Genomic DNA, 17,736 nt, shown 5'->3' with positions numbered 1-17,736 from the left:
TAAGAAAAAAAAAAAAAAAAAAATAAAAGAGGAAACAATCGAAGGATCTTGTTAGGGCGAAATTTTGAGCAAGTTCTCAATCGGCGCCATTACTAACGACGAAATCAGTCTGATATTTATGCGCGCGCACACGAAACAGGGACAGAGTGCAGACGGGAAAAGGAATCGTATCGTAAGATAGAGTGGGATAATTCAAGAAATGAGATGCACATAGAAAGGTGCAGAGGAGAAAACCGTGCTACCGGCAAACTGAACGCTTTAATGCATGTCGAGCGTTTGCTCGGAACGCATCCGACGACAAAGAAGAACGATATTTCACTTTCAAGTCAACGATTCCGACTCAAACTCAAACTGGCAACGACAAACAGAAAAATTAAGAAAAAGATCGTGACAGTTTGAAAGATTGTGATATTTGTACGCGAAAACCAGTTCGTTTTATGGGAATTTTAAGAAGATGATCCGATTCGTCGATCTATGTGCGATTTTCTTTCTACTTCTGGTCATTCGGTTGGAGCAATTTTCTCTACAAAAGCGAGGTATCTTTCATGTTAAGAATTTTATTGGAAAATGAGTTTTTATTCCTAAAATCGATTTTATTGTATTAATTATGGATTTGTTTTTGGATGATACATCTCGAAATAATTGATAGCGTAGAGCCTGTATTCAAATGTAAATTTTTTATCTAGACTTGGATCTTTTTTTCGCTCCATTTACTACTAGCATAAACAATGCATTTTCTTCAATCTGCTATGTGGTTTCTGTTTTATTTAAAATGAAGAGGAGAATATACCTTACGTTGTTAAAAACGTAAACGATTAGATAATCTAAATCTATTCATCATACATTTTTCCTTCGAATCATGTTTTTAACGATACTTTTAATGATTTGTAGCTAGAAAGGAAGAAACGAAGAACTTAGAGGCTTGTTTATCATTCAGGCAGATGCTATTTTCTATTTATTTTATTAATTTTATAAAAAGGAAAGAAATTTCGTGGAACACGCCTTCTTTCATCGATAACGGAGAATAAAGACAAATCTTCCAATTTTACTAGATGACTATGATAAATACATAATGGGATAAAATGGGTCATGACTATGATGTATGTTCATCAAAATGTTCAGCCTGATATTCTGATTAAAACAATATCTTAATCTTGAAGAATATTAATCTTTGAGTTATTTAATATGCCTAATAAGTATGTTTTAATTCGGCTAATTGTCAATTATGGAAAAGGAAATTAAGTAAATTCTATTTATTTAAATATTAGATTCCTTGTTCGTAGAGAGATGACAAACTGAATACGCGTTAGAGAGATCGCTTTCTTAGAATTGATAAGTGAATTGATATGAAGTTGACACGCGTAAAGTAACGTTCGGTAGATTTTTAGGATGGATAGTTTACAGTTTAGAGATGTTCATGGTAGTATTAACGATGAAAAAGGATAGGGAAATTAAATAGAATGAATACTTAAGAGTAGAGGGACACGTAGTTCCGGGTTCGAGAGTAAATAATAAACGAATAGTAACTACTTGCATAGCTTAGAATCTATCACATTTATAAATGAAAGATGAGTGTTTTCAAACATATTTTGTTCTATTTGAAATAAATATTATACATATAAACAACTCTAAAACGTTTAAATAAAGATAAGAATATTTTTCTGAATTGAATTCGGAATTTATATAACTATGTAGTTAGTATCAAATACCGCTAAGCTAGAAAAATTTACCGAATGTCCAACTGGACAAATTGTAAAATACAAATTAAATAATAATAAAAAAAAAATCGTAAAGATGTGACAGTCAGAAAGGGTTACGTAGTTTTCCAATGAAATAACAAGGAAACATACGCACAAGGAAACGTATGCACTAGTTCCATTCTTATCATTAAACAAATTATGGTTTTGTTATTACTCAGTATGTATGGTCTTCATTGATTTATAGAGACTTCTAGCTAAACACTGCAACAAGAATTGCTTTTACCACTGTATAGTAATGCATAGCATATAAAAATATATCCAAGCGAAAATAATGTAGGTATATCTCTCCTTATAAGAAGATAAGGGATAATACTACAACAATATTAATTACTTTGAACGAAGGAATGAACGATAAATTAATATTTCCTTGTATTTACTTTGTATTTGTTGATATTTTCTAATATCAAATGTTAAAATTCACAGCGCATTTTAATATTAAAGAAATTTCGTATAAAGTCAGATACTCGTATACATATGTATACATATGTACAGTATAACGTCTAGAAAGTTGATAATTAAATGCAGTAAACTATTGATCGTCCATTGAAAATGTTAAGAAATTTTCAATATTAGAAAATTTATTAGAATTGTGCAATTGTGTTGTCACTGTAATATGTACTAATGACAGCAAATTCGAACTATAATCGTAATAAGCTAGTAGCAATATGTTTATTAGGATTATATAGGATTATATTGTTAATTCTTTATTAACAGTATTATACTGTTAATAAAGAATAATGCAACGTTTTAAAAAACATTCAACAATATGTTTATTTCACCTATTTCATGTATTGTATCTGAAAAACTTAATTCGTATGACTCATATGATTGAATTCGTTTAAAGATACAATAGAGTTAAATAGAGAGTACACTATAATACATTATACATTATTTACGAGTATATCAAGCATATCATATTATTCAATCTAATCATTTAAGATTTACATTTAAAATCTTTTATTTAAAAACAAAAGTGTTGTTGTATGAATATGATAAGCACATAGGTGAAATTGAATCCTGGTTAGCTTTAGTTTAGTTTAGTATAAAATAATATTAGTAGATAAATTTTAAATAAAACTTATACATATGTATATACGAATAGATGTGGAATGTCATCAGTTGGTATATTTTTTGCATAACAAACTGAATGTAATATATCATGCGAAATGAATTACGGGTAAAAATTAAATAACAAAGGTTGGTAAGAAATAGTTGTCTATCTACAATTGTTCTTCTTATCGCTGTACATATGGCAGCGTCAGGAAGGATTTTACGATTTCACAATAGACTTAAATTCTGTCGAGAGTTTGTGAAAACGATAGACAAATAAGATATAATTTTACGTTATAAGTTTATCATCAAAAATAATTATTTTTATACTTTACACTTATTTCCATTCATGATGGTTTTAAAAATGACGATCAAAGCGGGAACAATAAAAGGGAGACGAACTACTAAAAATATAAAAATCGATGGAATAATTTGATATTTAACACTAAGCATTTTATAAAATTAAGAATAGACAAACCGATTTTCAGTTGTTTCAGGTAAAATTTGTTAAATGTTTGAGATTAAAAGTATTAAGGTTTCCGATGCCTTAATTGTTTTATCGACGGAAACAGTTGTTATAATATAATATAATGTAAACATTTGGTGAAGTAATTTATATTCTCAAGGAAAATGAAAAAAAGGTTCAAGTTATAAAGACCGATATAATTGTTATTAGAGAGATTTGTTAAGAGAAGTATATTTTGTTTGTGTAACAGAGGCGTTGTTCAGCGAAGCTAGAATGGAAGCAGAATTTGAAAAATGCTGTGGGCTTGGTACTTCGTGGGCTTTGGAAGGCCTAAGGTGTGAAAAGTTCACAGGGCCGGTATCTGGAGTGCCGACAGTCGAACAAGGTCTTTGCTTAGAGGCTGTGGACATCTGTTGCGTGAGAGCATATCACGAGGAACAATGCAAGAAAGGAAAATTCGATGCGCATGCTGGTTTAGCGTGTGTTTCTGATACCAAAAGTAAACGTTCAGGGCCGGGTGATTATCACCGTGACTGTTGCGAAGCTTGTAAACTGGGTAATTTACATATTCATATAATTTTTTGGTATTTATGTCTCTTTATTTTTTATTTACTTCTTCATATAGGAGGTATATTACGAATAATAACAGCAAAAACTTTTAGTAAAGAGAAAAGTATTTTCTCAACTATGATTTTATTTTTTCTCAATTTTAATATTTCATATCTTCAGATGCGCGATTATTATTGACTACATATTTATTTTGATCATATCGTTATTAGATCTAACAATTATTTTCTTTAGGTATATTGGTCCATATTGAAACAGTATCACATAATTAATAATTATAATTAATAAAAAAATTTAATAATTTAAATAACGGTGTCAAAATTATAATTTAATAATTCACATTAGAACCAGTGTTTTTTTTAATTTTGCCATTCTTTTTCTTCGTTAATCATTTTTCATTAATTTTGAAATTCCATCAAAGGTATTTTAACTGGATCTATGGGACAAGGATGCGCTTTTAAGAAATTTACATTTGGGAATCCATGGGATCCTGCATTTTTGGAATGTTGTTACGAAGCGTCACCGAGTACAACATCAACTTCTACCACAGATCTTACAAAGGCAACGTCGTTCAGTGAGACTACCGATATTGAATCAACTTCATCTCCATTAACATCGACTTCTTCATTATCTACTGAAACATTGGCTTCGACATCTTTTTCCCCATCGTTACCTACGCCTCGTAAGTAGAAATATTCAATAAAGTCCTAAAACTCCAAAATCGATCATATTTTTATATTTAGTTGCTACATTATCAAAGTCCGTCATCAATCATTAAAATGATTGAAAAATACTGCTGAAGATCTCTATCCCAAAATATCTTATCTTCTATGTCCATATTTTATTTGTTTACAAGGTAATTTTTTATTACCTTACAATGAGAGTCCCTCGAGTGATTGTATCACAAAAAGAGTTTTGCTGTTTTTGCTGTCACTTGTGGCGGAGAAATTTATTATAACTATATCTTTTAAAAGTATTTTAAGGAAGTAACAAGAAAACTGTTGTGTGATTAAAAATTAATACCAAGTATTCATATGTGGAAGTTTTGAAATGACAATCTCGAAGATAAATCAACGATTCACTTAGAAAGATATATTCAAATCTTTGCGACATAGGAAAACAATTAGATGAAATCACGAATAATATGTGATTGAGAAATAAAGAAATAAAAATATAAAAATATAAATAAAAAATTCGACATTACTTGCCAGTCAACTTAAAATTAATATAACAACGATCATAACAGAAATGCAACGACATAACATTAATTTACAGCATTAGATGACATCTGTCAACTTATGAAGGGATTATTGTGTTCTGACATTTGTGTCCCTACGCCAGGATCTTATTATTGCAAATGTTACGAAGGCTTTACTCTACTAGAAGATGGAAAAACTTGTAGTCAAGACTTACCTACTGACAGGTATAAAAGCTTTATAAGATATTTATATATATACATATATTATATTTTACTTCTGCAAATTTTATAATATTGTTCATTTTGATAAATATTCAGCGTTAAAATTATTATATAATATCTACTGAATTTATAAAATTAATTTACTATTCTATTTACTATTTAATTTAATTTACTATTAATTCATTTATCGAATATTTTACAAGAAAACAACATATTTTTATTGTTCGATTATACTATGTCACTGTGCAATCGTATATGATCTAGATGCAAATCGAGCAATCCATGTGAACAACGCTGCACGGACAATGGAGTTGCAGTTACGTGTAGCTGCAATCCCGATTACGTACTGGCGAAGGATAAACGTTCTTGTTTACCTAAATCATCGGAAAACAAAAGTACAATTCCTGAGGATGATAACGAGTTTTCATCTCTTTGTCCCACTGGTTATCGTTACAATGCTACCAATCAAGTGTGTGACGGTGAGTATGAGAGAGATATTCAAATCAAACTATTATTATTAATATTTCTCAAATGCCAATAAAGAGAATTTAAACTAACCATATTAACAGTGAATTATTTTTATGAATTAACTTATTTTATATATATATAAGTTAATTTATAAATAAATATATATATATTGTATGTGCATACATATAATACATATAATATGTATTACAATGTAAATAAATGTAATACATATAATATATATATGGTAATACATTCTTCGAAGTTAAATTTGAATATCTAATTAATCTGTAGTAAGTAATAATTCATTTTATATCCTTTGACATTAAGTTCTTAATGTTTTATGAGTTCTAAATTTACTTCCAAGCATATTTTATGTTTGCTTAATGATATGAGCTTTATTTTCTTTTTGTAATGATGCACTGCAATTTTGCTTGTGTCCTTGCTTACTTCTGTTGGCATTGTGTGTCCCACCGCTTAGACGTGAACGAGTGTGTAGAAAAAGGAGCATGTCCTGGTCACTGCGAGAATAATATAGGATCTTACACGTGCGTGTCCAAATATAAACTTGGATACGAAGAGGATACTTGTCCTCCTGGATACCAGTGGGAAGCCGCTACAGGTTTTTGTACAGGTTTGAATCTACTTAATTTTCTAATTGTTTAAGAGCACATTTTCAATTATTTATTTTATAATGTCTATTTTCAATATATCTAATTTACATATTTACATCTTTTGGATCGGATATATACGTATAAATAATTTATATATATAGTTTCTCGGCAAGTGTTCCAGACTATCTACGTTATGTTCCATTACAAGGTTGAAATAATTCAGAGAACTTTTAGCTTCGATAACTTCCTAATGAATAAGTTTAAGGCATAAGTATGTTGGTACTTTTATGTAGAGCACAAGGAACTGCGTCGATTGCAGTTCAAAAATATAAGTTTCCTCTTTAAAAAAAGTGCAATTGCATTTTTCTGATGCGCTGATGCACAAAGGTGCATAAAATTAGTCGTATATTATGCACTGTCTGTTACTATTTAACTTCCACTTATGACATCTTCTTCTATCCCTAAACGTTTAGGAGATTCGGCCTGTTCCAGTTGTGTGGGACACCCTATATATATGTATATATATATATATGTATATATATTATATATATATAATATATAATATATTAATATAATAAATAAATATATATATATATTTATTATATTAATATATTATATATTATATATATAATGTATGTGTGTATATATATGCATATATATATATATATATATATATATATTTATTTATTATATTAATATATTATATATTATATATATATAATGTATGTGTGTATATATATGCATACATAAGTATATTATTTAACCTATTCAGAATTACAAAGGATACATTTCATGTATATAAGTGATTTCTGTATATGAGTGTGTATGTTTTTTTATGTTTTAATAAAGTAATATACGCGAAGATAATCTACTTCTCAGATTTATAAAGTACGTGGTAAAATTTTCTATACATAGAAATGTGCTTGAAGTTGCCTTAATAAGTATCATTGCAGCTTTAATAATGCTAATACAAGCCATAAGTTATTATTCCTAGCGTTCTTTTACTGGCATATCATTTTAAAATTAAAATATCAAACTACATGACGAATTCTTTTTTATTTACTTTATTACTATAATATTAATAAATGAAGTATGATATTCTATACACACACAAAGAAGTCTTTCGTCTATATCGGATCTTAATCGTATTTATGCAGTTACTAGTGACGGTAATTATAGAAGTAAATGCTCTATAAATTGTTTGTAAGAAGATACTATCCTTTTTTAAAGCTTTGTAGCTGGCGATCTACAGTAAGTATGTATGTAGATTTTTGTTTAGAATTTATTTAATTTATCTTACATTTAAAGTACTTGAAACATTTGAGGATCAAGCATTTTATTGCTGTAAAACAATTACCAAGTATCATAAGTAATGCTACTTAACGCAATGCTTTGATTAAAATGCATTGGTTAAAAATGTGTCCAAGTGCCGATGCTGATACTGCGATATGAAGTGTTTCTGTCGTTTTTGGGTCCCTAATCTTTCCGAACTGTGCATAACAGTACATCGAAGAATTTAATTTTTATCTATTTTATCGATTTTTCATTTTTCAATTAATGTTTTGCGATCATAATTTACTTTTTATTATATTATTACGAGTCGGGGTTTTGAGCAACGCGAGGGTATTTCGTGGGAGTACCGTTACAGTGTAACAAGTGTACAGACGGAGCTGACGCGAGTTCAGGTAGCCGCCAGGATTATTGTTTACGAGGACAAACCTGACGCTAAGTCAGTGGGTGGCAGAAGGGTGTAATTTTATGAACGAGCCCAATGCGAAATCGGGGAGTTAATGACAAAGAGGTTGCAGACGAATTCGATGCGAAATCAAAGCCGAGGTGGTGTTAGAAAATTGAAGAAAGTGCAAACGAATCTGATGTGAGATCAGGGGATCACAAGAGAGGTTTAGTTTTCATTGACGAATCCGATGGGAAATCGGAGAGCCACTGGCTTGGAAAAACTTGTTCTGTATTGAGACGTGTGAACGAACCCGATGGAAAATCAGGGAGTCGGAGAAAATGTTAGTAAGGCTTCGTGTAACTTTGATTAGTAAAATGGAAGTACGTTCCACTATGTTGTACATTGTACGCTATACAGGATTGTGGGCTTGAATGTTAAGGTTTAAATAATTCGGTTAAATTATTTTATGCATTAATTTATATAACATAGGTATATGTATTGCATTCAAGAGATTGTTACGTTACAAGTGGATATGTCGCAAATAAATGAGCGAAGACTAAGAATAGCTTGCAGAAATACCGCACAGAAGTAGAGTATTTAGACCGTCTCACGGATCCCCAAGGATTAATGTTGATCGAAAGAGAACTTTAACCCGATTCCACTATACTAGCTCTTAACGAACGTGTTGTGAAGCAACACGATGACACTTTTCGTAACCGTTCTGTCTAGGAAGCACAATTTTTCGCCCCCTTATACATATACTGTGAAAATCTGGAAACTCTACGTGGCCAAGGTGGTTCAAGGAGTTTATTGTACGAATATGGAAAATGTATAGATTTCCGAGAACGGTATCCACCAGATGTTTATCAGAACTGATATCCTAACATAATCGCGGCTGTGTCTCACTGTTTAGATAAATTCTGATAAAATTTAGATAAAAAGAAATTTTGGATAAGGATACCTTTGTTTCCGTTTCGTAGAATTGAAATAATGCAGATGAAGGCCGGATGTTATTTATCTGTAACGATATTAATTAACTTTCAAAAATTTGACTTACATTACATCAATAAGAATTTAGATTATCTTTGCAATTTTTCATTACGGCAAGAACATGTTATATCTATGTTAGCATTTGTAAATTGATATTTTATATAAAATACTATTTTGTGGATGTATACTGTCTAATTTCAATGTTTTTTTCAGATATCGATGAGTGTCTTGTATTACCGAAACCATGCTCCGGAAAGAAAAATTTTTGTGTTAACACCCAGGGCAGTTTTAGCTGTCTAGAAATGAAGGGAATAAAATCTTGTCCCGCTGGATTTAAATTCAATAAATTGTCACAGCAATGCGAAGGTATTTATTGTATAATTTAAAATGTTAACTTAAAGGTGAAAACATAAGGGTGAAACTTATCATAATAATACACACATTTTGTGATTTTTTTGTAATAAAAAAGAAAGATATCAGCCTACTCTTGTTTTCTTTTATAGATGTGAATGAATGTGTAGAAGGCATTCATAGCTGTTTGGAAGGTACAGAAGAATGTCGTAATATCGATGGTGCTTACGAATGTGATGTAAAATGTGATGAAGGATTTACTTACAGTGTTAATTTGGGTACCTGCATAGGTAACTATTTTCAAGCATTCTATGATTTATTAATGTGATTATTATTCAATCGAATATGTTTTACTTGTTTGATATTTCTAATGATAGGCTATTTATTACATCAACAGGAAGTTTCTTCTTTGATATTTTTATGCCCTCCTATAAATATGAGATATGTGCATGCACAAACTTTCTTTTATATCCTAACACTAATTAATCGAATGTTTGAAAATATTTTACCTCAAACGTTATTACGTGAATTTACGTTGATTCAGCATGTATCTGTCTTGCATGTGAGTAAGAATTTATACACCTGTTTAATACTTTTTCATTTCTTTATTTAGATAATTTTCTTTATCTTCTTAATCCTCTTTGCAAATCGATACGTTATTTCTAACATGAAATAACCGTCCCATACAATTTTTGGAATTTTATTCGAAAAATTAAAACGTGATGATTCTATTAAAGACTACTATTGAAATATAATTTTTATTATAAACTATTGCAACCTTTTATTTATTCTGTTTATATATATATATATATATATATATATATATATGTATTACATTTGTAGATGTGGATGAATGCTCTGGCTCTGATAATCCTTGTCCAAGTTCAAATACCACCTGCAAAAATATGGTAGGTGGTTACGAATGCTTGTCTCTGAATCATTCTGAATCTCCATTTTCAAATGATAAGTCATTGATTTGTCCTGCGGGATATAAGCCGATAAATGATTCCAGGGAAGCATGTATCGATGTGGACGAATGTAAAGAACAATTGCATTCGTGTGAAAATACAGAACAATGTGTTAATGACATAGGTAGTTATAGGTACGTTTTTTAAGGGGTCGTTTCATATAACAATTTTATGCAACAATTAATAATATTAATCATCGATATGCGTACATATTTTTATTATATTTCACTTAATTAGATGCGAACTATTAAGTCACCAAGATGCGAATTTACGTGGAAAGGTTGAAGATACTCATGCTTATTCGTATAAAAGGGGACATAAATTACTAAGTTCAATCTTTCCAATTGTTAATGAAACAAGGAATTGCGAGAGAGGTTTCATATTTGATCGACGAAGTCAAGATTGTATCGGTATAAGAATATTCAAATTTTGTTTATTTATTTATGTATTTTTTTCATGTGAACATTTTCATTAAAATAATTAACGTTCCATTCGACAAAAAATTAGTGTTATCTCTATTATATATATTATATTATATCATATTATATCATGTTATATTATATTAATAAACTTAATTGATTGTTTTTAACTTTGTTATAAATTCTTCTTTCGGCAGATGTCGATGAATGTAGCAATGGTTTATCAAATTGTGGAATCGGTGAGCAATGTATAAATTTCAAAGGTGGATATAGATGTTCTCCAGTATGTCCGTCTGGTTTTCAGTTGTATAACAATAGTTATTACCCGAGTAAAGAATCTTGTCAGGATATAAACGAGTGTGCACTTGGATTACATTCTTGTAATGTATCAACTCAGTTTTGTGTTAATACGAACGGTTCTTATATCTGTGAAGCATTTACAACAACAACAACAACAACAAGTTCAACAACAATTAACAGGCTATTAGATATTAAGAAGAACCATATAATGCAGGTATTGATTAATATATAAAATAAAATAAATAAATATATTGCTTCTCTATTTTATTATAAATTCAAAATTTATTTTATATTAAATTTAAATACATTATGTATGTATATTCGTTTACATCTTTGAATTTTCTTCTTCAGTCTTTGTCACAAAGCTATTGCACACTTTAAACTTTTTGGATAACTAATGGCGTTTTCCTTTCACAGTTATAAATGATCTAAACTTTTAAAAAATATCCGTGTAATTTATTTTGTAGAATATGGATGATCACGTATTTTCGGAACCGTGTAAACTCGGATATGCTAGAGATATAAAAAGCGGAGAATGTGTGGACATTGATGAGTGCGCAACAAGTCTGAGTTGTCGAGACTACGAGCAATGTCATAATAGCCCAGGCAGTTTTATATGTTTGCCACTATGTACCACTGGCTGGTATTTTAATACAGCGACAAAGGGTTGTCAAGATGTCGACGAGTGTCTTTTAGGCAGACACGATTGTCCACAGGGCACTCATAAATGCGTTAACACAAACGGTTCCTTTTTGTGCAAGTTAATTCCGCCTTGCAGCAGCGGTTATAATCGATCTTTCAATGGTAGCTGCGTCGATATCGATGAGTGCTTGGAAAATCTGCACACTTGTCGATTAGAATTACATGAGTATTGTGTGAATAAAAACGGCAGCTTCGAATGTTTGACTAGATTACCGTCTTGCCCATCGGGTTATCAATACTCCTTAACTACTAAACGATGCGAAGATATCGACGAATGCGTTCGTGGCCAGTACAAATGTGATACTAGACTTTTTGAAAAATGCTTCAATCTACCTGGAACTTACAGGTCTACATTATTAACTTAATATTTTGAATTTTAAGTTTTACAGCATTACATCTGGAAAGAAAAAGAAATTAAGATGTATTTCAATCTACAACATAGTCACCATTATTTTCTAGCTTTTCAGTTAATAGAAATTAAATAATTTTTGTGAATAATATGTATCTATTAACAAACGTATATTAATGCGCACGATCTTACGAAGTGCTTTAAAATTTTTAGCGAATTTTCTTTGTTATTTACATGATTTTATTATATAATATGACCGTTATGTAATCGAGGAATTTATTTAAGCACATAATGTGGTTAAATAATTCTATAAAATTAATAAATCGTATCCGTATCGTAATGTGTTTAGATGTGAAAGACCTACATCGTTTGAGCAGCGTCAACGTCAGAAACCTGCTTGTCCTTCCGGCTTCAGATATCATCCTCGACTAAGAAGGTGCACAGGTATATTTTACTACGTTTTAATTTTCGAATTGAATTTACTTAAAATTGTTGTTAAAATACTATAATATTCTCTCTCTCTCTCTCTCGCTCTCTCTCTCTACATAAAACAAAAATTAATTTGTACATAATTTTCATTTTAATCTTTTTTTTAAACATATGAAATTAATAGAATAACTTATAAATTAATTTGTAATGATTTATAACTTTTTTCAGAATGGAAATTGACAAGTTTTGAATTGAACGTCGAAAGTTTGATATATTACGAAATATTTTAAAACAATATCCTTGTTCGCTTATTGCATGTGAAGCATAGTGTAAGGTTTAAGCTCATTTTTGTTATAATGTGCATATTATTTTTGTAATATAATATAGTATAGTAACTCGTGATATGTTTTGTTATTGCTCGTTTTATGTGTGCAAGTGTTATAAGATTGCTATAAAATTCCATCAATGATCAATTCCATTTTATTTACTTATAATTAACATCAATTTGTTAAATTTCTTGACTAAACATGAAGTGAAAGCATGTAGCATGTATTATAATGGTCATTTAATATACTTAATAGGTATTACAGCAAAAGTAATTTTTTAACAATCGTCGCGTTATATAACTTGCCATGGATTCGTATGTAAACAACAACATACTTGCAAATAGTTTATTTTAAATAATCATTGTTATTAAAACTTTATTTTCATGCCAGCGTAGTCCAACAATAACTATATTGTATAGTTATAGTAATTATTTACTACTTACTTATTATTAGACGTGTTAGAATTATAAACAAATAGAAAAGTAACTATTATTATCCAACTTCATTGACAGTTTTATTGCAAAAACGTTCAATATTTTGAATCTTTCGAACAAATTATTGACGAGAGATAAATTATCATATTTGATAGATATCGACGAATGCGCGGAAGGTTTGGACTCTTGCGTAGGTGAAGTTTGCTATAATCAACCGGGTGGTTATAGTTGCGCAACACCTCCGAAGCCGAGAATCAGGAAACCGCCTACGACAGCCTTACCAGCACCACCAAGCAAAAAGTGTATCCCTGGAACGAAATTCGTTAAGAATCGTTGTGTCGACATCGACGAATGTAGGGAAATAGATGACGCGTGTAGTAGCAACGAGGACTGCATCAATACCATGGGAAGCTACATGTGCGAATGCAAAATTGGTTTTAGGCGTGAGAATTTAACTCAAGCCTGTGTGGACATTAACGAATGTCAAACGCAGGTAAAATACATATTTCCGACTATTGTATTAACCAGCAATGTCAATGAAGCTTATAAGTTTTATGGCAGATTTATAGAATTATAGAACTAAAACTTATATTCAACATCAGCATATGCATTTTACGAGTTTTTATTCGCTTTCAATACCAATAACTTATTCTTTACACGATAAAAAAGAATTGCTTAATGATATCTTCAATTTATATTCGATATTGCGTTAAGAAAGTTGCATCAAAAAGCTATCAGTATGTTTCTTAAAGAAGTGTTTCTCAATGTGTTTTTAATTTTTATGATCATTTCACTCGCTTCATCACATGTTACAAGTCGACGAAAAATTTCGGAGTATGTTCATCATTTTTCTTTGGGCAGTGTCACAGATAATTGTTATTGTCAAAAATCAAGAGAAGTCAACAAAAATAGTTATTTTCAATTGCGATTATTCTAAATGAAAAAATTCGATAAAAATCTGATTTAAATAGACGTGACAATAGATGTGAAAATTGTATTATAGGAAGATAGCTGTTTGCAAGGTCAAAGGTGCGATAATACTATAGGTAGCTACACTTGCACTCGATACCTATCGTGTGGTACAGGATATACTCTGAATGCCGCCACTGAGATCTGCGAAGACGACGACGAGTGTCTACTCGGTACACACGACTGCGGACCGGGTTATCAATGCAGGAACACACTTGGCTCTTATCGATGCGACCGTAACCCACGTATGCCGGGACCACAGGCTCGTATTGATACGACGCTAATGACAACCACGACCAGTAAATCAACATCCACATCCACATCCATATCTGCAGCCGTTACTCCTACTTCATTAACTATCCCGGGAAAGGGAACGTATAGTTGTCTACATGGATTTGAGGCTGATTCTGGAGGCAAATGCGTGGATATAGACGAATGTCAGAAAGATCCGAACATCTGTGGCAGAACAATGCGATGTATGAACACTCTTGGATCTTATAGGTACATCAATACGTTGGTCGATCTATTTTTTACAATTTAGCAAATTATTTTAATACGTAATATACAATTTAGAACGTAGAAACTGTGCTGCAGTTTTCAGTTCAATTCCCCAATAATTGTTTAATATTGAAATTTCAGGTGTGTATTCAAAGTAATATGCAGTAATGGGTTTACTTTGGATCCAACATCAGGACAATATTGTGTTGACATAGATGAATGCGCGAATGGTACTCACGAATGTACTCCGGATCAAACATGTGAAAATAGAGTAGGTGGTTATGTTTGCACTTGTCCACCAGGACACGTTGCTGGACCGAATAAAGACTGTGTTGATATCGACGAATGCAGTCTTTATAATGTATGTGGACCAAACAGTCAATGCGAAAATACCATCGGTTCTTTTCGATGTAACTGCGAAAGTGGTTTTGAAAATATTGGTGGTTTTGCTGGCGGTAATTGTCAAGTGAGTTATTCACATTAATTTTATTTCCAATGCTGCAAGAATTTCACTTTTTACATGTTTCTTTTCCCTGGCTATTATGTTTCATCATTTAAAATGATTATTTATAATTAATTATGATTTAAATACGTGACTGAATCAGTAAGTTACACCTACTCGTAAGATGTGATCATATATATTGAAAAACGATAATTGCTTTATGTTGATAATAGAATTTTATTCATTCATCCTCTTACTTATTAGGGAAAGTATTTTCATTATTAATTATTGTTAATAAGATGATAAAATCTCTAAAAATTTTAGGACATTGACGAGTGCCAAAGGACCCCTGGTTTGTGTCAACATATGTGTTTCAACGTCTGGGGTAATTACAGATGTGCCTGTAAACCCGGATTCAGGTTAAACGCTGATAATCGTTCTTGCACAGACGTCGATGAATGTACAGAGTTCAAAAATAACAACCTGTGTGTAGGAATTTGTGAAAATACACCAGGAAGTTATGCTTGTAAATGTCCAGATGGTTACAAACTCGGACTTAACGGCCGTACTTGTGAAGGTATGCTTGTTGTTATCTTCAAATTGTTAAATTATATTATTTAAAAATTTTCATCCTTAACTGTTAAAGGTTCGACGAGTAAAACGTATTGTATGCTCGATGAGAACACTTGTGGTCGTTTATTAAAGCGTGTTCTACCTCCATTATCTCGTTGTTATGCACTTATAATCTGTACTTGACCTAGTCATCGAAAATGTGGGCCATTAGTTGAATCTCAAGTTGTTTCGTCTGTCCTTGACTTTCCTTTGATGATAAAATTGATAACACACGTGACTCTTGTAATTTCATTTAAATTTAATTCTTTGTTACCTTTTCCAAGATATCGACGAGTGTCAGGCAGGACCTGTCTGTAGAGGAGCAGATGAAATTTGTCACAACACTAGAGGTGGTTATCGTTGCAATAAAATAAACTGTCCCGTGGGATATCACCGTGATCATGAAAGAAAAAAGTAAGTTCAATGTCACATTGTTCTACATAAAAATAACAACGACTAATATATGACACGTGTGATTGTTACGACGGTATTCTTTTCTTTGAATATAAGTCAAGTAAAACAAACTGATTTGCTCCGTAAGCAGCGTAGTTCCATATACATAAAAACATTAAAAACCAATAATAAATGTGATTGTGAAAACATAATTTACATATGTAATATTTCTTACTAAATTCTACTAGCTTTTTTCAATTTATTAATCAGTTTTAACTTCCCGAATCCGCCGCATATACAGGGTGGTTGGTAACTGGTGGTACAAGCGGAAAGGGGGTGATTCTACGCGAAAAAGGAAGTCGAAAATATAGAATAAAAATTTTTCGTTCGAGGCTTTTTTTCGAGAAAATCGACTTTGAATTTTCGCTCGGTACGCGTGCGGTACGTTATAACGGATCTCACTGTAGATCGTTGTCTCGATGAAAAAATTTAAAAAAAGAAAAAAAAATCTTTTTTCGCGTAGAATCACCCCCTTTCCACTTGTACCACCAGTTACCAACCACCCTGTATATAATACGTATGTACATGCATATCATGTAGATAATTTATGAAAATAATAACATATAATACCTATATATATAACATAATTAAGTAACTTTTGTGTAAACCAATTATATAATAGATTACTGAAATTTCAGCCGATGCGTGAAATCGTGGCCGTGCCATATCAACGATTCACCTTGCCTTAGACAACCATCGCATTATTCATACAATTTCATTACTCTTGTGAGCATGTTACCAATTGCACCTAACAGACCGGAAGAACTATTTAAAATGAAGGGATATCATCTGCCAAGCTCAACGATACAATTCAGTATGGCATTCCTGGAAGCGCGTGCACCACCTGGGGTGCAACGCGCCACAGAATCATGTTTCGCATTGAGAAGGCCTACACCAACACAGGTTGTTTTGGTAATGACACGAACCATACAAGGCCCCCAGGAAATCGAACTCGATTTAAGTATGGAAGTTTATCATAATACGATTTTTGCCGGAAGTGCAGTAGCAAAAATTATAATTTTCGTTTCTCAATACGAATTTTAACAACTCTTGGAATTTAAAAAGGCAAGTGCGTAATTATCGACAAATTGTCGCGTATTTCGATTCATATTTGTATTGACAAATTTTTTTGGTACAGCTTTCATTATATTGCTAATATTTTATTTCAATTACTCTAAAGTTATTTTCATTTCTCTACTCTTATTTTAGATTATAATTTCCTAATCCAAGTTTAAGGAAGTAAGGTATTATATTCGTAAATGTAACTAAGATTTAAATATATATTAATATCATTTTATAGTACGTTCTTTTTTTTTAAAAAAAAGAGTATTTCTCATATTCTTAAACTGTCACAAAGTAATTATATTACATATTTGTTACTAGTTTGTTATATCTACCGTGCGGTGTTTTCATTGCAACTTTCCACAGAAATTTTCAAATAGTATCTTTTCACTTTTAATTTCCAACATGCAAA

The 17,736-nt window shown here is 31.1% G+C and overlaps 1 protein-coding gene and 1 long non-coding RNA gene across 3 annotated transcripts; one reads left to right on the top strand and one right to left on the bottom strand.

The window, feature by feature from the left end:
• Positions 1–205: 205 nt before the first annotated feature.
• LOC138181064 (fibrillin-2) lies at positions 206–17,574 on the top strand. 2 transcript variants are annotated; one of them, XM_069115604.1, is made up of 21 exons: positions 206–536; positions 3,527–3,832; positions 4,265–4,525; positions 5,119–5,266; positions 5,528–5,742; positions 6,210–6,362; positions 9,224–9,376; positions 9,514–9,651; positions 9,739–9,923; positions 10,205–10,269; positions 10,374–10,463; positions 10,567–10,739; positions 10,946–11,262; positions 11,516–12,096; positions 12,449–12,543; positions 13,444–13,781; positions 14,292–14,758; positions 14,897–15,221; positions 15,522–15,774; positions 16,094–16,223; positions 16,901–17,574. In XM_069115604.1, exons 1-21 carry the CDS (start codon positions 455–457, stop codon positions 17,304–17,306), a joined length of 4,881 nt encoding a protein of 1,626 aa, XP_068971705.1. In that variant the 5' UTR covers positions 206–454; the 3' UTR covers positions 17,307–17,574. The 2 variants fall into 2 exon arrangements, with proteins under 2 accessions (XP_068971705.1, XP_068971706.1); XM_069115605.1 differs by lacking the exon at positions 9,739–9,923 and having other exon boundaries at positions 207–536; positions 10,205–10,463.
• LOC138181070 (uncharacterized) lies at positions 15,208–16,205 on the bottom strand. Its single transcript, XR_011173435.1, has 3 exons — positions 16,084–16,205; positions 15,836–16,017; positions 15,208–15,292 (listed from the first exon to the last, which is right to left on the bottom strand). It is a non-coding gene; the product is annotated as an uncharacterized LOC138181070 (long non-coding RNA).
• Positions 17,575–17,736: the final 162 nt, after the last annotated feature.

This window comes from Bombus flavifrons, chromosome 6, assembly GCF_040668555.2.
Source record: "Bombus flavifrons isolate JBK064 chromosome 6, iyBomFlav1_principal, whole genome shotgun sequence".
Classification (NCBI taxonomy): Eukaryota; Metazoa; Arthropoda; class Insecta; order Hymenoptera; family Apidae; genus Bombus; species Bombus flavifrons.
This window is presented reverse-complemented; position numbering and strand designations above follow the sequence as displayed.

What these genes read in the sequence shown, in the direction of transcription:
- LOC138181064 (XM_069115604.1), top strand. Translation starts at nt 455, where the DNA reads ATGATCCGATTCGTCGATCTATGTGCGATTTTCTTTCTACTTCTGGTC. An exon ending in CAAGACTTACCTACTGACAG is followed by an intron (nt 5,267 to 5,527) that starts GTATAAAAGCTT and finishes TATATGATCTAG; the next exon opens with ATGCAAATCGAGCAATCCAT. An exon ending in AGAAGAACCATATAATGCAG is followed by an intron (nt 11,263 to 11,515) that starts GTATTGATTAAT and finishes TTTATTTTGTAG; the next exon opens with AATATGGATGATCACGTATT.